At 37.8% G+C, this 22,492-nt stretch overlaps 1 protein-coding gene across 4 annotated transcripts in view; it reads left to right on the forward strand.

Annotated features, from left to right (window-relative positions):
• The window catches only part of LOC131815695 (ABC-type organic anion transporter ABCA8-like), an 82,267-nt gene that overhangs the window by 24,562 nt on the left and 35,213 nt on the right, over positions 1 to 22,492 (forward strand). For all 4 annotated transcript variants that reach the window (XR_009347818.1, XM_059147526.1, XM_059147527.1 and 1 more), the window contains 11 exons: positions 626 to 773; positions 2,717 to 2,885; positions 4,681 to 4,739; positions 5,670 to 5,780; positions 6,832 to 7,007; positions 7,707 to 7,826; positions 8,069 to 8,207; positions 9,027 to 9,117; positions 12,466 to 12,605; positions 16,825 to 16,944; positions 20,312 to 20,510. Coding sequence is in view for 3 of the 4 variants with exons in the window: in XM_059147526.1 (XP_059003509.1) it covers positions 626 to 773; positions 2,717 to 2,885; positions 4,681 to 4,739; positions 5,670 to 5,780; positions 6,832 to 7,007; positions 7,707 to 7,826; positions 8,069 to 8,207; positions 9,027 to 9,117; positions 12,466 to 12,605; positions 16,825 to 16,944; positions 20,312 to 20,510 (1,472 nt within the window). In the remaining variant the exon portion in view is untranslated. The remainder of the gene's footprint in view (positions 1 to 625; positions 774 to 2,716; positions 2,886 to 4,680; positions 4,740 to 5,669; positions 5,781 to 6,831; positions 7,008 to 7,706; positions 7,827 to 8,068; positions 8,208 to 9,026; positions 9,118 to 12,465; positions 12,606 to 16,824; positions 16,945 to 20,311; positions 20,511 to 22,492) is intronic.

Consider the following 22,492-nt stretch of genomic DNA (forward strand, 5'->3'; position numbering starts at 1 on the left):
AAACAAAACAATTAACCATAAAATGTGAGGTCACTACCACAAGTTGCAGTTCATGTCCAAATGTCATCCCAAAGACCATCAACATGTGGATAACACAATAGGTAGACAGGTGTGTGATCAGAGCCCTCACTGGCACAACTTAGAGACCAATGAACAGGGACCCACACTCAGGATGCTCAAGATACATCTGCAAAAACCTCAGAAAAACCCTAGACTTGAACACCAAAATGGCAACTCTCTCAGTCCCCCTCCCTCTCCGGGAGCATTGTACGCTCACTCAATAAACTTTGCCTTGCTGCCCACCACTTTTCATCTGGTCTACCTCTTTATTCTGTGAAGTGGTGTGACCAAGAACCACGGGCATGAAGGCAACAAAAATCCTGTAATAGTCCTAATGTTCTAGTTTCATTTGGAACATAATTTAACCACAGCAATTACTTAATTTCATTATGGTTAGGTTACACACGTTCCACAAGATTTGAGAATTGTAAAGAAGGCAGTTTCACTCAACGTTGTGCTCCCCATAAGAGGCAAAAAGTAGCTCTTACACGTTTATGCTAAACCCAATTGTTAACCATTTATCGCAAACCTGATATCCTTTCATTAATTACTTCTTAATTTTCAGCTTCTGCGCTTGGACTATGATTTGAATTCTAATGCATTTCCTAATCCATCGGACTATTCAAATCTGATAATAGCAACAAATTTCATGTTGGCTTTTGATCTTCTCTTCTATATGGCACTGACAATTTATTTCGAGAAAATTTTGCCAAGTAAGTACAGTTATGATTAAAATTGATTATCATTTCCTAAAGACACATCTAACAAATGTGTTATTTATATTTTGAAAACTACTTTGTGCGTCAAAGGCAACAAACAAGGTCATTGCCAACGGCCACATTAGTTCTTTATTTCTTGTTACTTGACTGCAGAACTACAGCTTGTATTTTGTTTATAGGGTCACTGATCTTTGAACTTCACTGTGTTCTAAATGCAGTTTATTTCTTTTTTTAAAGTGATGCTTAGAAAGCTATTTCCTAAATGCGTCTGGCTTGATACTCAGTCATGGAAATTTATGGTTGCTTTTGCCTATTTTGCTCGGTGGTTCCAATTCAACCCTGAGATTATGATTCATTTTGTCAGTGGTGGGATAAGGGTATGTACATTTTTAAAAGTCTCCCAGACTAGGAAAGTCAATAGGTCATATGTTTTTACTTCTATAGTAGATTTCAGGTGTTTTCACTGCACACACAGAAAGATGATAACCATGTGAGGTGATGATACATTAGTTAGCTGGATGGTGGTAATGTTTCACAGTAAATGCCTATATTAGACCATCACATTATACAACTTCCATATGTACAGTTTTTATTTGTTAGTCATACTTCAATCAAGCTGTAAAAATTATGGAAATTACTAATGAAATAAACACATTGGGCATTCTTCTTTTTAAGTCAATGACTCAACACTTGGTCAAAAGATCAGACGAGAAAGAGTGAGGGCCAAGGTGCTGAGAAGTGTCTAGAAACAGCGAATCAATCGTGTTGTTGTTTTCAGATAATCCCTTAAGAACAGTCACTGTCTCTGCCTTTCCGAAAAGTCCAGAATAATAGATGCCAGGATCTACAATTTTGGCTAGAACATTTATGATACACTTGGAATTATTTGTACCATCTGTTCATTAAGCCTGAATTCTAACAAGGTGACTTTATTCAAAATTCTGTGAAAGATGAGCAATATGAACGAAGAAAGGAAGATTAACTGACTAAAATAACAGAATCATGCAATGGTGAATCTGGTGGTAGAAAGGACCCAGTCAAACTCTATGCTTTCATTCACTAGATTTCCTCATGAAGGGAAGGAGATTAAGTCCTAACTAATAACATACCAATTGGCAGGTGTTTAGAGAGTGTTTGATCAATATTGCATGAAGAAATGACTAAACATAGGAAAAGTACATATACGTTTGAAAACGCATCATTATTACACTGGAGGTCGTTGCAGAATATTAGCGAAATGTAATTTTTTTTGCGTCATAATGTCTCTCCACCTGTAGGGAAATAGAAATGCCAATTAAATGCAAATACATTGTGGATTTATTTCCAGAAAGGGGTCATGCAGAGTAAATTTGCTTCAGGGGAAAGTTATAATTTAGGGATGGGATAAAACATAAATATAAAGGAGTTTTTTTAAAAAAAAATTCCTCTCTTAAATTTCAATAAATTATTTTACCCCTTTCTCTCCTTTCTTACAGTGTATCCCTCATTTTCATTAAATCCTGTTCTGTTTCCTCTTGGAATATTTGTATCCAATATTACTGGATACAAATTCTTGATTTCTCAATTTGTTCTCCCTTTGTGGGCGACGTGACAGCTGGACTCCTAGATAACATTTGGCATGCGTGGCAAGTCTTGCATTTATATTCCAATAGTTGGCTTTCTCAGGGTCAAGAAAAGTCTTAACATTTAAAATCCCCCTTGGATATTTTAAAATTCCAGTTGCCTTTCTTCCTGTAGGCACAATTGTTATAATAGAGACATCTTAGTGATTTTTTTTTCCTTATGCGGACTACACCTATCAAGGAAAACGTGTGCATTTCCTGTGTTGATGATGCATTCGGGTGTCTGGGCAAAGAGGTGACTTTGCTCTGCTTTATTAGGGTGACTCTTTCTTTTAAACTGGTGATTGACCCAATATTTGTCTCCTGTTCATGTAGATGAATATGGACATGGGTACCCCCCCTTCTTTTTCCTGAAGTCTTCCTTTTGGTCACGGCAACAAAAAGCTGATCATGTGGTTCTTGAAGATGAAATTGACTCTGATCCTTCATCTAATGACTCCTTTGAACCAGTGTCTCCAGAATTCCATGGAAAAGAAGCTATCAGGTATGCAGATGGAGAGCAGGCCAAAGACTGAGAAGCTAACAGCCCCTGAGGCTAGCACGGTTCTCTTTTGTGCCCTAAGGACAGCTTCCACCTAACCCCCTCCACACTACTTCATCATTTCCCACTTCAAGTTTAGAGAAAAATTCCTTTCACCTGTTTTATCTCATACCATGATATTTACATTAAATGCAAACTTAGATTTCACCAAACAAAGATAATCCGAAGAAAACGTTGCCTGGATTCTCAATCTTTTATCTGCTGTCTCTCTTCTCCGTCCTTGGCTTCTCTCATTTCTTTACCTGGTCTCATTTATTCATACTTTGCCTCTCCTCCTTTATCATACTCCCTACTTTTTTCTTGAAGTTTTTTTTCTCTTTCTTCTATTGATTGCCAAGAGTAGGAGAGAGGAAGGGAGAAAGGATCTGGAGACAGACACAAAGGGAATTAAGGAAGGTGTGCCTTAGAGTGTCATGCACATCCTGGTTCCCAGATGTATGTGTTGTTAGAGGCAGGCAACTTTTCTTTCCAGATAAGAAAATAGGAGAAAGTCCTCAAGATCCCAGGATTTTCACATTCTCCTTGCCCATTAATGACTCCCCAACTGTCAGCCCTCTGTGAATGGTCTCAGATTACCCTACCCTACAGAGCTTCCAAAGCCTGTGTCAGTTTTTATTTCAGCCTGTTCCATATTTTATTTTAGCCTGTTCCTCTATCCTTACATTTGTCCTGTGGCCTAAGCTAGGTTTAACTTTCAGTGGAACAGCTGAGAGGGAGCAAAGAAATGGCTTTATTTAGTGTTTCTGTCTTTCTTTTGTATTTCTTCTATCTCTTTAGCATCTCACCCAACCATAAGTGCTATGGAGTGATAGTAAATGGGATTAAAATAGAGTAAAGAATCTAATCAAACAATCCAATATGAATGGAGCCTGAATCATTTGATGAATAGTAGATGACAATATAAGAAACATAAATTTGATTTAGTTTATGGATTACATATCTACCTGATAGAATAAAACCAATTAAGTGCCTAGGATTCCAGATGTACAGTAGCACCAGGCATATGTTCTTTTCCTTTCTGTTATCATAATCAACATAATCTAACTGGTACCATTTTATGTTTATTGAATATTTATCGTGTACCAAGCACTATGCATGGAAGATGAAAGATTTCACTCATCCTTCAACACAACCCTAAAATACCCAAAAGTTTCAGGTTCAAAAGCTGAAACCTGGGATATGTACATTGATTAAAGTAATAGCTACTAAATGGTATAGATAGTATAAGCTCAATTAGGTAAGACGTAAAACCCATGCTGTCACTGTTACCATCTTTGCCTCTCTTCCTTACTCTACCCTTGTACCCTTTAACCTACTTCTGGAGACCTTGACTCAAGATAACCCAAGATACCTCCAACCTGACACAGTAGTTCATGATGAACCTTTCAGTTTTGGATGCTATGTTACCTGTTGGTCTAGCTTCTTTGGCTTTGCAATTTAGAGAAGATCCTTGTCCTCAATACTAATGCCAGGCTATACCCTAATCTTTGGAATCAGAAGATCTGGTGATAGGATCTAAGCATAGGTTAATTTACAAAATTCCTCAGGTGATGTTAATGTGCACCCAGGACTGGGAAGTAGTATTCTAGCTGATTCTCTCACATAACCATGGCTTCATGAGAGTGAAATCCCAGATCTTCCTATGCCCTGAGGATAAGATTTATTCAATCCTGTCAACCAAATTTAGAATTACAAACTGAATAAAACTGTCATACCTTGAAATATCTTTTTTTTTCAGAATCAGAAATGTTACAAAAGAATATAAAGGAAAGCCTGATAAAATAGAAGCTTTGAAAGGTAAGGGGGGAAAAAAAGAAGATTTAGTTATTATATTGATACTGATTTGTGATTTTAATTCTATATATTTTTTTAAGATTTTTTTTTTTGACAGAGAGATCACAAGTAAGCAGAGAGGCAGGTAGAAAGAGAAGCAGGCTCCTGCTGAGCAGAGAGCCCAATGTGGGGCTCGATCCCAGGACCCTGGGACCATGACCTGAGCCAAAAGCAGAGGCTTTAACCCATTGAGCCACCCAGGCACCCCTAATTCTATACGTTTTGCTCTTGGTGAGCAGCTACTGGTGGTATTTCAGATTTGAAATGAGTTATTTGGGCCACATGACAAAATTTCCCTTCTAACACATGCTTTGATGAAATAAAAGTTAGGAAAAAATGATTATGTTTTAGAATTTGATGTACTTGAAAGATGTGTAATAGTGAGGTAGTCTTGGGATTTTGGGGGGCGGGTTGGTTTCTACAAATTCAAATTTTTCTTCTGTCATTTCAAAGCTGTTGTAGATATTGTATATTTTTCTTTTGTGCAAAAAGAGAAATTTATTTCAAAGGATTTGTTTGTTTGTTTTAGTTTTTTTTGTTTGTTACCATTAATCTGTTATTAGTCCATAAATATTAACATCCATCCTGCCATATTCCAGGCAATGTCAATAAACCTGGGAGTATTAGATATGTAACCTGCTGAGAAACCACATAATTTCAAAATTTCAAAACAGGGTAGACATATAAACTGATAAAAGCACATTTTATTTTTATTTTGAATGTAATAACCCATTGTATTAATATTTAGAGAACAAGGCCATTCAATGATATAAAAAGGCAGCCCATTAGCTCCATAATACAGTTTTATTTGTGATTTTGTTTTTCTTCCTGTCTCCCTACTATTTTCCCTTCCTTTCTTTCTCCCACCTTTTTTCCCTTTCTTTTTCTTCCTAGATTTGGTATTTGACATATATGAAGGTCAAATCACTGCAATACTTGGTCACAGTGGAGCTGGAAAATCAACACTGTTAAATATTCTTAGTGGGCTATCTGTTCCCACCAAAGGTAAGACTTTATTTTCCCAAAATCAGGTCAACATGTAAATCAGCTGTTAATATAAAGTCCTTCTGATTATCAATTACAAACACAGACAACAATGGAAAAGTGGAAGTTAACTTATAGTATTCATCGATAGAGGTATGTGATATTTAATTGGCATATATGAAATTTGAGTTGTTTATGAGAACCATTGTCATGGTCATTAGTTACTATTTGACATTTGAACTTGTACCTGTTAGCTTTTGCTGCATAACAAGCATCCCCCACATTAACTAGCTTTATATAAAAAATGTTTTATTGTTTCTCATGATTCTGTGAGTTGACTGGCAGTGTTTCTCTCTGGGCTTCATTGGCTGGTGCTGAATGTTTTGGTGTGTCCTCACTCATGTATACAGGGCTTCAGTTAGGACTGCTGCTCCTCTCTGCTTACATGGACTTTCATCTTCTGAGAATCTGGTTGGGATTCTTCACCCAGGGATCCATGATCCCAGAAGCAAAGAGAAGGCTCATCCCAGCGCAGAGGCAATTTCACAGCCTCTGCTTGCGTCCCACTTGCTAGGATTCTGTTTGTTACATAAGCAAACCTAGGAAGGGGTAGATAAATGGATGACATCGTGATGGGAAAATCTGCAGATGGGGCATTTTTTTTTCTTTCCAGTATACCACACAACTATAACAGAAGCTCATAATGCCTGAATTGTAAAAAGCTTGAAGAGAAAATCATGTGTCTAAAATATAATTAACAAATTACAGTTTGTGTAATTTATTACAATGATTCTCCATCTAGAAAGATCTTTTTGTAAGTGTTTATTTCAATTCTGGTTAGTTAGCATACAGTGCAGCATTAGTTTCAGGTGCACACTATAGTGACTCAACACTTCATACAACATCCAGTGCTCATCACAAGCACCAACCTTAAGCCCCGTCACTTATTTCCCCCATCCGCCCAGACTTTTCCCTTCTGTTAACCATCACTGTATTCTCTAGAGTTAAGAGTCTGTCTAGAAAATCTTAATTCAAGTATTACCCTAATACTAACTTTTAACTTTTGTTATAGGTTCAGTCACCATTTATAACAATAAACTTTCAGAAATAAGTGACCTAGAGAATATCATCAAGCTTACTGGAATTTGTCCACAGTCCAATGTTCAGTTTGACTTCCTCACTGTGAAAGAAAATCTCAGGCTCTTTGCTAAAATAAAAGGCATTCAGTCACATGAAGTCGACAAAGAGGTACTAAATAGTTAGAACTAATGTACTGGTTAAAATGAGATTGTTGACTCTACGTGCATGGAATTCTTTAAGCTTTCATTAAATTATATTTGTGCAAATCATGTCTAAATGTTGGACCAAAAAAAAAAGTCTAATTTAGATAACAGTTAACATTTATGTATGATTTATAATGTGTCAAACATTATCCTTAATTTCAAATATAATAATTGATGTACTCCTCATAGCAACTTTATGAAATAGGTACATTATCATCCCCATTTTACACATGTGAAAACTGAAGTTCAACAGCAACTTACTTGCCCAAGATTACACAGCTAGTTAACATGGTATGGTTTCCAAATCCAGCCAGGCTTTTAATCATTACACTTCATAGCCTTATATTTCCAAATTTAAGAGGAAGGGGAAGGGGTGGGAGGGAGGGAGAAGAAGGAAGAAGGAAGGAAAGGGAAAAGGGTGTTTGGGTGGCTCAGTCAATTAAGTCTCTGACTTTGGGTCAGGGTCCTGGGATCAAGCTACACATTGGGCTCCCTTCTTGGTAGAGAGCATGATTCTCCCTGTCCTGCTCTTGCAGCTGTGTGCTCTCTCACTCTCTCTCTCCCTCTCTCTGTCTCTGTCAGATAAGTAAATAAAATCTTTTTTTTTTTTAAAAAAAAAAAAGAAAAGAAATCTTGCTTTGTGACATAAATGTCATTTGGCTAGATACAAAGAGTCTTGCTGGAATTGGAGATGAAAAATATTCAAGATGTCCTGGCTCAAAACTTAAGTGGTGGGCAGAAAAGAAAACTCAGCTTTGCAACTGCCATTTTAGGAGATCCTCAGGTAAGTCAGACTAAATTTAGAGATGAATTCAAATTTTTAAAAATGAAACTTCTAGTAGTAGTTCAAATCTTTTATTTGCAAAAAACACCTGTGATAAAGTAGTTGTGATAGAGCATTAAATATAATAACCTGGTCCTAACTATAATATCCTTTAAAATATATAAGCAATATGGTTTCTGCATGTTTTCTGGAAGAACTTCACTTTCCTGGAAATGCCCTTTATATACATCGATCCTTGGTAGGTTTTCCTATTGGATGAACCAACTGCTGGATTGGATCCCTTTTCAAGGCACAAGGTTTGGAATCTCCTGAAGGAGCGGAAAGCAGACCGTGTGATCCTCTTCAGTACCCAGTTCATGGATGAGGCTGACATTCTGGCTGGTAACTCTTGACTCCCGCTAAGTGTCCTGATGAGGTCTCTAGTAGGAGACTGGATTGGTATTCTCAGCAGTTGTATTTAATAATGTGGTCATCTAGGGGCGCCTGGGTGGCTCAGTGGGTTAAAGCCTCTGCTTTTGGCTCAGGTCATGATCCCTGGGTCCTGGGATCAAGCCTAGGATGGAGTGCTGCATCAGGCTCTCTGCTCAGCAGGGAGCCTGCTTCCCTCTCTGTCTCTGCCTGCCTCTCTGCCTACTTATGATCTCTGTCTGTCAAATAAATAAATAAAATTAAAATAATAATAATGATGATGATGATGTGGTCATCTAGCCTTATCTGGCAATCTGGACCACAGGTAATGACATGAACTGGGCCCAAAGAGTCACTCCCAACCCTTTCCATGTGTCTCCCCAAATTTTGTATCATTTGATTACACTGGGACATGATCTGCCAGGAAAGTCAGTTCTTGTAAAGTGAAAATCTATATTCTACTACATTAATCCCCTTACACAAAATTAAGGTGAATCAACTTGAAATATTCAAATGATCTTGGTGTTTGGTCAATTAAAATAAATAATATAATGATAGTCTATATTAGAAGACATCTGTGCATAACCTCCCTGGCTGGATGGATGGCAAAATAATAGCCTGAAATACACAAATAAGTTAAAGGGTACCTGTTCCAATGAGTCTTTATTAAGCCCTGGATTTAAAGATGCAGAAGCTCCTGAATTCCAGCTAGATCATGATTACCTGTCTTTTTCTTGGGAAAGAATGGACAACTTCCTAACAAACTTTCTTCTTTGCTTTTTTCCATTTCAGATAGGAAAGTGTTTCTCTCCAAAGGGAAGCTGAAGTGTGCAGGTTCTTCTCTGTTCCTCAAGAAGAAATGGGGCATTGGATATCACTTAAGGTAGGACCATGTCAGGAGGCTGTGAAAATGAGAAATGAGCTAGAGGAGACACAATGCTTGACCCAGTACGTGACAGCACACAAGAAACTGTTGATTTGTTGCACAGAGATGTTTACATATCCATATGTGAAGATACTTGTGCACATATATGGAATTGCTGTGTGTATATGAGAGATACTGATGGGCAGATGTTAGAGATTGAAAAATGTAAGATAACTTGGGGTGCCTGCCTGGGTGGCTCAGGTGGTTAAGGTCCATCTCTTAATTTCCACTCAGGTCATGATCTCAGGGTTGTGAGAATATGAATCCTCATATGTGCATGCACTCTTTCTCTCTCTCAAAAAGAAAGAGAGAAAGAAAGAAAGAAAGACAAAAGACAAGAAAATATAAGATAACTTAACAAAAAAAATTGAGATAAATGTGGTAGAAAATGTATCTACAACACACTGTTTGTTAAGGAAGGTTTGTATTAAGGGAACTTTCACAACTGACAAATTGTTTCATACATCCCTACCCTCTCTCCCCCATCTGTTAACATCATTTTTTAAGTAGACTCCTTGCTTCTCCTCCTCCTCCCAGCTATCCTCTTCTTGTGCTTCCTCTTCTTTCCATCCTCCTCATTTTATTTTTATCATCGTTTTGAATAGTAGGATATTCTAGCTGTTAATTGACCTCAGAGATAAGATACTTAACATTATTTTACTTAAATCCTTTGTCTATTGAGATAGAAACTCTTGTTACTTTTATTCTACAGATAAACATTTGGTTTCCCTAGGTTCATAAATGATAGAGCCAGAAATGGAGACTGGATATTTTTAACTTTGAAAACTAGTATCCATATCCATATTTTAAATTGATTTTTGATTTGCTCATGAATTGGTCAGTTTATCTGAAGTACAGCTCTGATTTAGACCATTGATATACCTTAAAAAGAAAAAAAAAATACACGACAACAACAAAACAAAAAAACTTCAATGGTTCCATTTTACCTACTGGAATCCAGATTTTGTAGTCATGAAATGTTGGTGTGGCCCACCCCATCATGATTTCCTTATTATTTGCCTTTAACCAATTCAGTATCCTTTAGTCAAAAATAAAATGTTCATTGTTCATTGCACATGTCCTACCATGACCTACATTTCCCCTTGTTTGAGGTTATTTACTGAGCTTTTCGGATTTCTTAGACCCATTACCACTTGTTCAAGTCCTAAAGCATTACTTTGAATGCCATCTCATGTAGTCTTTATTAATCCTCCAGCTCTGTGTATTTTTCCAGTATTTCATTTCGTAAGCTACATTGTTTGAATTGCTTCTTGGAAATTAATTAAACTTTCCAAAACTGTTTTCTCGCTTATGAAGTGGGAATAACAATTCCTAGTTGCAAGTAAAAAAAAGTAAATGAAAAATAAATGACATGGTGCCTAGCACATTAGCATGGCAACAAGATGTGTCCTCAAAATAAAAAACGCTCCTTAGGATCTCTGCCCAATTCACAAATCTCTTCATGGGCTCCTGGACAATACTTCGTGTAATTGCCTTCTTTCTTCTTCTAAATCAGGGTCAGCCAACTATGATCCATGGGCCAAATCCAGCCCACCTCCTGTTGCTGTAAATAATGTTTGATTGGAACACAGCCATACCCATGTGTTTAGATGTTGCTTGCATATGATGGTTTCCATGTTGCAACAGCAGTGTTGAATAATTTCAGTAGACATCTATCTCTACTGAAAAATAAAATAATAAAAAATAAAAAAATTAAAAAAAATATTTACGACATAGTCATTTTCAGAAAAAGTTGGCTGACCTCCATTTCCAAGACATACACTCTTCGAGAGAGGATGTGTGAACTGCTCATGCCATCCTATTTAGTGCCCCACACAAATTCTTCTTAAGTGACCAAGAAGTATTTCTTAAATTATTCTTGTTTCAGGGGGCAGCAACCTCGTGGAGAACAACTATGCTTTTTTTGGTTTTTGCTTTATTCCCTCAGTGGGTTTCACAGCTTCTAAAAATAGCATGTATGCTCAGATGTTCTTAATACTTGCATAAATAGCATAATTTTAATATGAGCAATTGATCAAATAAAATAGGCATTTTTAAAGGACTTGCTAAGTGCAAACATCACTATTATTCAGTTCTTAGGATAACTTTAGCTGTTAATTTTTGCTGATGAGCAAATTACCCAGATAGGTTAAATAACACATTTCAAATGGTAAAACCAAAGTTAGAAGCCAAGCCACTACTAATATATTGTCCATTGCATACTTTATAAACTTGATTAATACATTTTTATTTGTTCTCCTATACTGGGGAGTTATCCACGGTATTTTTAAGTGGATAGACTGGTTTTCTCTCTCTTTGCAGATGACATGATTGTTTACATGGAAAACCCAAAAGACTTCACCCCAAACTACTAGAACTCATACAACAATTCAGCAACATGGCAGGATACAAAGTCAATGTACAGAAATCAGTGGCTTTCTTATACACTAATAATGAAAATACAGAAAGGGAAATTAGAGAATCGATTCCATTTACTATAGCACCAAGAACCATAAGATACCTGGGAATAAATCTAACCAAAGAGGTAAAGGAACTGTATTCGTGGCTTTCTCTATAATATTTTTTCTTAGTCATAGTTCTGAGGTTAGCATACAAAAAAAGCAAAATTAGTGATCTCAACAACCCATACCCACATTTATCCACAATTAATTTCTATCTATAACCCATTTCCTTCACAGCACTTACCACTATTGTTAATTATTTCTTTATGCTTGTTTATTTTTTTTCTCCCTGTCTCCCCACTGGACAGTGAACTACATAAGAACAGGGCGGTGCTCTCTTTTTCATCATTGTACCCTCATCCTAGCATTTAGGGATATTTTTATCACAGACTAATAATTTAATAAATATGTATAAAAAAGTAAATTGAATAACTGAACCTGCTTTATGTCTTTGCCTGTCAAAAATTCCTTCTCCTTGACCAATACGATAATCCTATTAAGCCAACTTAAACTCCTTTGAAAAATTCCATTTTATATAGTCCTGTTTGTGTCCTTGATATCTGTACTCTGCCACTATTCTCCTTTTAAGGAATTGAGTGTTTATCAACCTTGTCTGGGCACTAGAACCTGAATGCCTAACCAATAGTTCTGATTAGCTCCCTTTGTTTTCTCCCATTACATTTATATTATCTGATTTTTTTATCCTCTTTTTTCATGTTTAAATGGCTTATCTCTTGCATTAGATTTTAATTGATTTTTTTTGATCTGCCAGAAGCTAGTAATTTTTGTCACGCCACTGGAGACTATGTCAAATAACATAGATTCTTTTTTTTTCAAACACCAGTTTGCAGTTGAATGAAACGCATGTTCAGGAAAATATAACATCACTTATTAAACAACACATTCCTGATGCCAAATTATCAGCAGAAAGTGAAGGAAAACTTGTCTACACATTGCCCTTAGAAAGAACAAATAGATTTCCAGGTAATGTACAAGAACACCACAAAATGAGATACATAAATAATATTCATAGAAATAATGATAATTCTTATATATTGAGAGCTCACAATGTGTTCAGCTATTTGAAACATGATGCAAAGAATAATACAGTAACTGAATGATTTTATTTACAGTGGGAAATATTATATTCTAATAGTTGCTTTACAATGTCTGGTTATTTTAGGGAGCTTTTTTAGTCTTTCATTCCCTTTGTAGTACATAGCAAAATATTCTAGTGTTCATATATGTGAATATATTTCAAATGGTTGAAAACCTCTAGTTTAACCATTACAAATGGCTCTGTGATTCTTCTTTTCATAAGATTATTGTGATGACATTGGGGTTTTTAGGCCAATGCATAAAAGATTTTTGTATGACCTTCTTTTGTGTGTGTGAGTGTGGGGGGGGCAGCTATTTTTGAATTATTTGTCAGGCAGATTGTGTCACTTCATTTCATGAGAGTTTGCTTCTGCAGGTTTACCTTGTTTCCTTTTTGGGAACATCTTTCACTTTTTCATTTTCCTTGACACTCTGTTGATGCCTAGGCACTAGATAAAGCAGACACCTCTTCCAGTCTTCAGAGACTGGCTTTCTGCAGGAGAAGACTTTAGTGATCAGCTTTGTCAGAGATTCTGAGCGCCCCCATCAACTCTTTTGAAGCAGGAAGATGTGATTTTGGTCAGGCCCCTCTATGGAGATTCAAAAGAGTGAGTTATAGCATTATGTAAACTAGAGTAATCAGGATAATGTGCTATTGGCAGAATGATCAACACAAAGATAGAACAGACCTGAGAACCCAGAAATAAACCTACACAGATATGCCTCACTGATTTTTGACAAAGGGGGAAAAGCAATTTAATGGATGAAGGATAACCTTTCCAACAAATGGAGTAAGTAGATCCACAGGCATAAAAGTAAACCTTTACCTAAATCTCCCACCTCATATAGAAATTAACATAATGTAAATCATGGACTTACATATAAAATGTAAAACCATAATTTTTTTTAAATGAATAAGAGAAAATCTGCAGGTTCTACTATAGACAGAGTTTTTAGACTGGACACCAAATTCATAGTTTATGAAAGGAAAAAAAATTATAAGTTTTCCTCCATCAAAATTTAAAAATTGCTTTGTGAAAGATCCTGTTAAGGAGATGATAGAATGAGCTATAGACTGGGAGAAAGTATTCACAAAGTATGTATCTCACAGAAGACTGGTATCTGAACACATAGAGAACTCTGAAAACTCAACTGTAAAAAACAGACAACCCAACTGGAAAATGGGCAAAAGATAAGAACAGACAGTTCACTGAAGATGTGCAGGTGGCAGACACACATGAAAAGGTGTCCAGTATCATATGTCAGCAGGGAACTGCAAATTAAAACCATTATGAGGTTGCATTACATACTTAGCAGAATGGCTAAAAACTTTTTTTTTACACAGTGATTATATCCAATGCTGGCTAAGATGTGGACAAAATGGATCACTCCTACCTTGATGATGGCAGTGGAAAATGGCACAGCCACTCTGGGAAAAGTTTGCCATTCCTTTGAAACACTAAACCCTCAACTCCCATACAGCCAAATCATTTCACTACTGGATATTTATCCTAGAGAGATGAAAATATATTTACACAAAAACTGGTATATGAATGTTTGTAGCAGCCTTATTTGGAGTAGACAACAGCTGAAAGGATCCAGATGCCCTTTAACAAGTAAATGATTAAATTGTGGTACATTCATGACATGTAATACCACTCAACAATAAAAAGGAACAGGCTACTGACTGCCATATGCAACAACCTTGAGGAATAGTCAGGGAACTATTCTCAGTGGACATAGCCAATTCTAAAATATTGTATACTGTAGGGCTCAATTTATATAACATTCTTGAAATAACAGAATTCTAGAAATGGAGGGCAGATTAATAGCAGTCATAGGTTGGGAGAAGATGGGATCAGGAGTGATGGGTGTGCTGTCTATGAGTAGCATGATCTTTGTGGTGAGGGAAATGTTATGTTTCTTGATTGTATTAATATCAGTAGCATGGGTGTGATATCCTATAGTGGCTTTTTTTTTTTTTTTTATTTTTTTTTTTTTAAAATTTTTTTTTTTTTTAATTTTTTATTTTTTATAAACATATATTTTTTATATACATATATTTTTATCCCCAGGTCTGTGAATCACCAGGTTTACACACTTCACAGCACTCACCAAAGCACATACCCTCCCCAATGTCCATAATCCCACCCCCTTCTCCCCAACCCCCTCCCCCCGGCAACCCTCAGTTTGTTTTGTGAGATTAAGAGTCACTTATGGTTTGAGAATAAATGAAACAAGATGGGATTGGGAGGGAGACAAACCTATAGTGGCTTTTTAAGATATTACCATTGGGGGAAACTGAGTGAAGTGTACAGATCGCTCTATTATTTTTTTAAGATTTTATTTATTTATTTGACAGACAGAGATCACAAGCAGGCAGAGAGGCAGGCAGAGAGAGAGGAGGAAGAAGGCTCCCCGCTGAGCAGAAAGCCCCATGCGGGGCTCAATCCCAGGACCCTGGGATCATGACCTGAGCTGAAGGCAGAGGTTTTAACCCACTGAGCCACCCAGGCGCCCCCTCTTTATTATTTTTTATAACCACATGTGAATCTAAAATTATCTCAGGGGACACCTGGGCAGTGTTGGGTAAGCATCCAACTCTTGATTTTGGTTCAGGTCATGATCTCAAGGTCATGAAATCAAGACCCATGTTGAGCTCTGGGCCGGATGGGGGGGTCTGCTTGGGATTCTCTCACTCTCTCCCTCTGCCCTTCTCCCTGCTTGCACTCTCTCTCTCTCTTTCTAAAAATAAAATAAAATAAAATAAAATAATCTCCAAAAAAAAGTTTAATTAAAAAAGAAAGAAAAAGTTAACTTATTATGTATGTTATTCAGAAGATTTACTCCCTGGTCATGGAGCACAAGGAGGGCTGCACTGGGTGGTTGAAGCAATTAGCTGGGCCATATGTGTGGTTAACAGACACATAAATTACCCCACAAAGTCATTCAAATGTCCATTTTATGGTGACAGCACAAGCGTTCCTTAGAGCCATAGGGAAAATGTTAATTGAACCTTAATTAATCTGTTCTCATACTAGTTCTAATTTAGAGGAGGCTTGTAAGATTTTAGGTGGAATGGAGAATGACACATAATGTTCACTAGCAGTTTGAATCTTGCTGCTTCTCTGCTTTTCTGTCTATCTTGCTCTCGCCAGGATGGAAAGCCTTTAATTAATCCTTTTGCCCAACGAGAAGCTGCAGGTGGAATCCTCAGGATGTATGTAATCATATTAAGATTTAAAATTAGCTTTTTATTCAAGCTTTGTTGAATTAGCTGTTATCATTCTGATATATGTAGGCAGGGACATTGTTTATTGTTGTAAGAATACCCGAAGTATTTTTGGTGATCAAACTGAGGAATGAGTAGATACAGAATTGCTTGCGGGAGACTGATTGCCCCTTCCCTACCATTCCAAGATACCCTAAGTCGGCTGTGTTTCTCTGTGAGATCTTGTGAATTTTTTCTTCCACAGTCAAAAGCTGAAAATTAAAAAATATGATTTATAATTTGTGTCCTTCCTTTAACAGAGATTTTTGGAACTGAAAAAAGCTCCTGCACCATCCAACTAATTCTCAAAAAAATTAGTTCTTTTCCTTCAGCTGGTTAAAACACAAATGGTTCTTTGGGACACCTGAGTGGCTCAGTGGGTTAAAGCCACTGCCTTCAGCTCAGGTCATGATCCCAGGGTTCTGGGATCGAGTCCCACATCAGGCTCTGCTCAGTGGGGACCCTGCTTCCTCCTCTCTCTCTCTCTATCTCTATTTCTCTCTGCCTGCCTCGCTGCCTACTTGTGATCTCTCTCTGTCAAATAAATAAATAAAATCTTTAAACAGACACACACACACGGATGGTTCTGGAAAAGAGTCTTCAGTTAATTCGGGTTAATTAGTATATGGGCTATAACACAATATACAATTACAAATAATGTACGGAATTTGAAGAACAAGGTTCCTTATTAGGAAATGTGAGTTTTAAAATGTCTGACCTATCACAAGTATGACTTCATACTTTTCATATATTTGTGCCTTTTAGTTTGAAAAGTGGTCCTCAGCTCACTTGTGATCTTTGTTGTTTTGATTTTCTGTTGTCTGTGTTCTGCAGCACTTTACAATGATCTGGATAGATGTTCTGATCTGGGAATTGAGAATTATGGTGTTTCCATGACAACCTTGAATGAAGTGTTCCTGAAACTGGAAGGGAAATCAGCTATTGATGAATCGGGTAAGCAAAGTGCATGAGAGTGATCACATAACACAATTTATAACAATGCAGTCTAGATTTCCATAAGACACAAGTCCTTTCCTGGACAGGGATGAGTAAAGCCAAAATGCATCCCTGTGACTTCTGTTACCTTTCCTGTCAGTGTTGCCTTGTTATTAGAGGTGACTCATTTTCTTCTAAACAGGGCTCCCTGCCTTCATCCTGCTTCCCAAGAACAATTTCAGACAAAACATTGATTTTCAGTCTCTCTCTTCCAGCATTCTGATTACATCCTTTCATTGCCTGCTGGTCTCCCCAGTTTCTTTTTTTTTAATTATTTAATTTAATTTAATTTTTTTGTTAACATATAATGTATTATTTGCCCCAGGGGTACAGGTCTGTGAATCATCAGGATTACACATTTCACAGCACTGACCATAGCACATACCCTCCCAATGTCCATAACCCAGCCACCCTGTCCCTACTCCTCCTGCCACCCAGAAACCCTCAGTTTGTTTTGTGAGATTAAGAGTCTCTTATGGTTTGTCTCCCTCCCAATCCCATCTTGTTTCATTTTTTCCTTCCGTAGCTCCCACAACCCCCCGCCCTGCCCCTCCAATTCCTCATATCAGTGATACCATATGATAATTGTCTTTCTCTGATTGACTTATTCACTCAGCTTAATACCCTCTAGTTCCATCCACATTGTTGCAAATGGCAAAATATCATTTCTTTTGATGGCTGCATAGTATTCCATTGTGTGTGTGTGTGTGTGTGTGTGTGTGTGTGTGTGTATACACCTCCTTTATCCATTCATCTGTTGATTGACATCTAGGTTCTTTCCATAGTTTGGCTACTGTGGACATTGGTGCTAGAAACATTCAGGTGCATGTGCCCCTTCGGATCACTACGTTTCTATCTTTAGGGTAAATACCCGGTAGTGCAATTGCTGGGTTTTGGGTAGCTCTATTTTTCAGGTTTTTGAGGAACCTCCATGCTGTTTTCCAGAGTGGCTGCACCAGCTTGCATTTCCACCGACAGTGTAGGAGGGTTCCCCTTTCTTCACATCCTCACCAACATCTGTTGTTTCCTGACTTGTCAATTTTAGCCATTCTGACTGGTGTGTGGTAGTATCTCATTGTGGCTTTGATTTGTATTTCCCTGATGCTGAGTGATGTGGGGCACTTTTTCATTGTGTCTGTTTGACCTCCCTGATTTCTGATGAGAAGTCAGCTTTAGATCTTATTGACAATCTCTTGTGTGTGATGTGTTGTTTTTCTCCTGCTGCTTTCCAGATTCTGTTTTGGCGTCTGACAGCTTGACCCTGATATCTTTAGATGTTGATCTCTTTGCATTTATCCTGCTGGGAGTTTGGTGAGCTTTTTTGTATGTGTGGTTTGTGTTTTTCAACAAATGTGAGAAGTTTTTAGCCATTAATTTTTCAACGATACTTTCTGACCCTTTCTCTCTCAACTCTCCTTCTGGAACTTCCATTAATGTACGTGGTAGTGTATGTTACTATGCTTAATAATGTCTCACATTTTTCTGGGACTTCATTTTATTTTCATTGTTTTTTCCTTCTGTTCTTCAAACTTAATAATCTCAATTTATCTTTTGTCACGTTCACTGATTTCTTTCCTCCACCAGGAGGTATTTGTTGAGCTTTTATTTTTTTTTCACTCATTTTATTATGTCAAGTTAGCCACTGTATAGTACATCATTAGTTTTTGATGTAGTGTTCAATGATTCACTAGTTGCATGTAACACCCAATGTTCATCACAAAATGTGCCCTCCTTAGTGCCTATCACCCGGTGACTCCATCCCCCCACCCCTCCTCCCTTCTGAAACCTTCAGTCTGTTTCCCAGAGTCCATAGTCTCTCACGGTCCATCTCCCTCTCTAATTTCTCCCCCTTCAGTTTTCCGTTCCTTTGCCTATGGTTCTCTGTGCCATTCCTTATAGTTCATATATGAATGAAACCACATAATTGTTTCTCTGCTTGACTTATTTGACTTAGCATAATCCCCTCCAGTTCCATCCATGTCGATATAAATGGTAGATATTCATTCTTTCTGAAGGCTGAATAACATCCCATTGTATATATGAACCACATCTTTTTTTGTCCGTTCATCTGTTGAAGAGCTTTTATTTTTTCAGTCAATTTTTAAAATCGGTTATTATACATTTAAACCAAAAATTCCCAGTTGGTTATTTTAAATAAGTTTACACTTTTCATTATACACCCTATTTGATGACAGAGTATTGTAATACTTGATTTCTAAATGTGTCATTCAATATACAAATATGTACAAATATGTGTGGATTTCCAAGATACTTTTATTGATATTAAAATCATATTCCAGCACAGGCAAAATTCTGGAGCTCTCTCTATGGGATACAAGCCGACTGCCTAATTTCTCAACAATAGCAGATATCTCCCTGATTTTCAACTTGCTATCATTTTTTTGTTTATTTGGTTTTTGGGGGAGTTTCAGTTTCTCTACTCCTGGGAGGTAACCTGACTCTCCAGTCTTAACCATGGCTCACCATGTCTTGTGAGATCACTCCTCCTCACCACCCCATACTCTAAATTAGTCTGTCAATGCCTGTATCCAGCCAAGATCTAGTCTCTCTTAGTCTGTCTTTCTCCACTCATTTGTCTGGTAGCCAGCCCCTACTGGATTTCCTTTACAAAGGAAAGCCCCATGTACCTTGATGATATCTTGCCCAAGACGCTATGGACCTGATATGTATCTTTCTTAGCTTTTCTTTACAATCTTCGGCCTTTGTTCCTAAGTATTTGGTGAAATTCTCATGGGAAAGAATTGGTAAAAGGTGTGAACTCAGTTTGTGACTTGGGTACCAGGCCACATATGACCAGAAGAGTTTGTTTAATGCTCTCTCCTCATTCAAATCTGAAGTTGTTTTTTTCTTCTTCTACCATGCCCCTAACATGAGAACACCCATATGTATCATCTCCTCTAAGGATGGCTCTTCCCTTTATGAAAATTTTTATTATTATTTTGCTTTCTTTGTGCTTTCATTTATCTAATAGGTTAAAAATAGCAGGTATTATTCTCTTGGGAAGAGAGGTGACCGTCTCTGGGGCACCTCGGGGGCATGATGTGATCATGCATATTTGTCATAACCTCTTTAATGTACTGTCTGTATCCATATGATCTAAGATCCCCTTTCTACTTTTGTTCAAGACATGAAACTTTATTGATGTTTCTAGCTCATAGCAGCAGCCAATAGCTCCACATAAAACTACAGTTTCACAGAAGATTGTGATATCGTTGCTAAAACATCTCCTCCAGGAAGCTCCAGAAGGTCCATCTGAAGTGGGATTTTGTGAATTGCTTTTTTTTTTTTTTTTTGTATTTTGTAGATATGGCCACGTTGGGAGAAGCACAGGCAGAAAGAACTGGAGACACAGAGAGGCTTGTTGAGATGGAACAAGTTCTCAGCTCACTCAATGAGACGACAAAGACCATAGGGGGCCTGGCTCTCTGGAAACAGCAAATCTGCATGATTGCACGTGTTCACTTCTTGAACTTAAAGCATGAAAGGAAAGCTCTCTTATCTCTGTGAGTGTCAGAGGGCCACAGATGGTTTTTCTTTTCTTTTTTTTTTCCCAATCAATACATTAAAAAACAAATCTGAGATGTAAAATCAAGAGAAGATAATGAAAAAATAAAATAAATATCTGCACCTACAAAACTGGATAAAGAATAATACCCCAGTTTGGTTAATGGTTTTGGTGGTTATCATTGGCAGTCTAGCAGGGGAAATTTGTCACGTTTTTGAAGTGAATTTTCAGGAAAAAGTTCAAGTAATGTAGTTTTCCTGTGTTATTCCATCTCTTTCAAATTTTCCACTGGGTAGGTGACTGAAACAATGGGATGCAAATTTATGTCCTGCACCCCTCCCCAGCATATCCATATGCCCATGCCTTATTTTGAGTATTGTACAGTAATGCTCCTGACACTTCCCTGGATGTCCTGATGCTCCCACTGGGTTCCACTTGGTCTTACCTAAATGTCATGACTTCCCACCAGCTCTCCTAAGTGTTGCTAGTTCACTCTCCATGCTTCCTTTCTTTTTTTTAAAAGATTTTATTTATTTATTTGACAGACAGAGATCACAAGTAGGCAGAGAGGCAGGCAGAGAGAGAGTATTATTTTGAGTATTGTACAGTAATGCTCCTGACACTTCCCTGGATGTCCTGATGCTCCCACTGGGTTCCACTTGGTCTTACCTAAATGTCATGACTTCCCACCAGCTCTTCTAAGTGTTGCTAGTTCACTCTCCATGCTTCCTTTCTTTTTTTTAAAGATTTTATTTATTTGACAGACAGAGATCACAAGTAGGCAGAGAGGCAGGCAGGGGTGGGGGAGCAGGCTCCCTGCTGAGCAGAGAGCCCGATGCGGGGCTTGATCCCAGGATCCTGAGATCATGACCTGAGCCAAAGACAGACGCTTAACCAACTGAGCCACCTAAGCACCCCCTATACTTCTTTTATTTGTTTATATATCTAAGTGACAGAGCATGAGCAGGGGGAGTGACAGCCAGAGGGAGAAGCAAGCTCCCCACTTAGCAAGGAGCCTGATGTGGGACTCAATTCTAGGACACTGGGATCATGACCTGAGCTGAAGGCAGATGCCTAACTGACGGAGCCATCCAGGCGTCCCTCATTCCCCCGTACTTCCTGTGTGCACACTGGCCACTATCCCCGCTCCTCTGAATCACATCCCCTCTCACTGGCTCACTTGTGTCTGTGGCACTTTGGCTACCAATCAGTACCTCGTCTATGAATACTTTGATGAAGCATCAAAAAGATAGGACACTTGTTAGCACATAATAGAGTCTCCATAAATACTCATAAATAAGAAAGTAATGGGATTCATTAAGAGTCTATGAAAAGGAGAGAGCATGATTTAAGAAAAACCTTTATTATTTATCTTGCAACCTTGTATAACAACGTCTGGAGAGATGCTGGGCATTTAGCAAGAATTCAAACAAGCGGTAACATTGTAAAACAAGAAATTAGGAACAGAGAAAAGTTTTGAAGCAAGGTATAAGGATGGAATGATAAAAATTTTCAACCGAGGGGTAACTGGGTGGCTCACTTGGTAAAGCATCTGACTCTTGGTTTTGGCTTAGGTCATGCTCTCAGGGTCGAGAGATCAAGTCCTGTGCTGGGCTCTGTGTTCAGCAGGGAGTCTGCTTGGGGATTCTCTCTCTCTCTCCCTCTACTCCTCCCCACCAGACTCATGCCCTCTCTCTGTCTCTCTCTCTCAAACTAAAAAAAAAAAATTTTTTTTCAACTTCCTTGAAATGGTGACTACAAGAGAATAAAGAATAATTGAAAATTTGAGCTCGGTGACTAAAGAAATCCTGCTGTCACTGACAGCAATAGGGACTATCTGAAGAGGAGTAGCTGTGAAGAAAATGGAGTCCAGAGCATTGATGGATTAACTAGCAGGAAGGGAGAGCAAAGAACTGGAGTCTCAGGAGAGAAGACGAATCTGCAGGCACAGTTCAAGGACACCTGACCCTTGAAACTGTG

This window comes from Mustela lutreola, chromosome 15 (assembly GCF_030435805.1).
Source record: "Mustela lutreola isolate mMusLut2 chromosome 15, mMusLut2.pri, whole genome shotgun sequence".
NCBI classification, from domain to species: Eukaryota; Metazoa; Chordata; class Mammalia; order Carnivora; family Mustelidae; genus Mustela; species Mustela lutreola.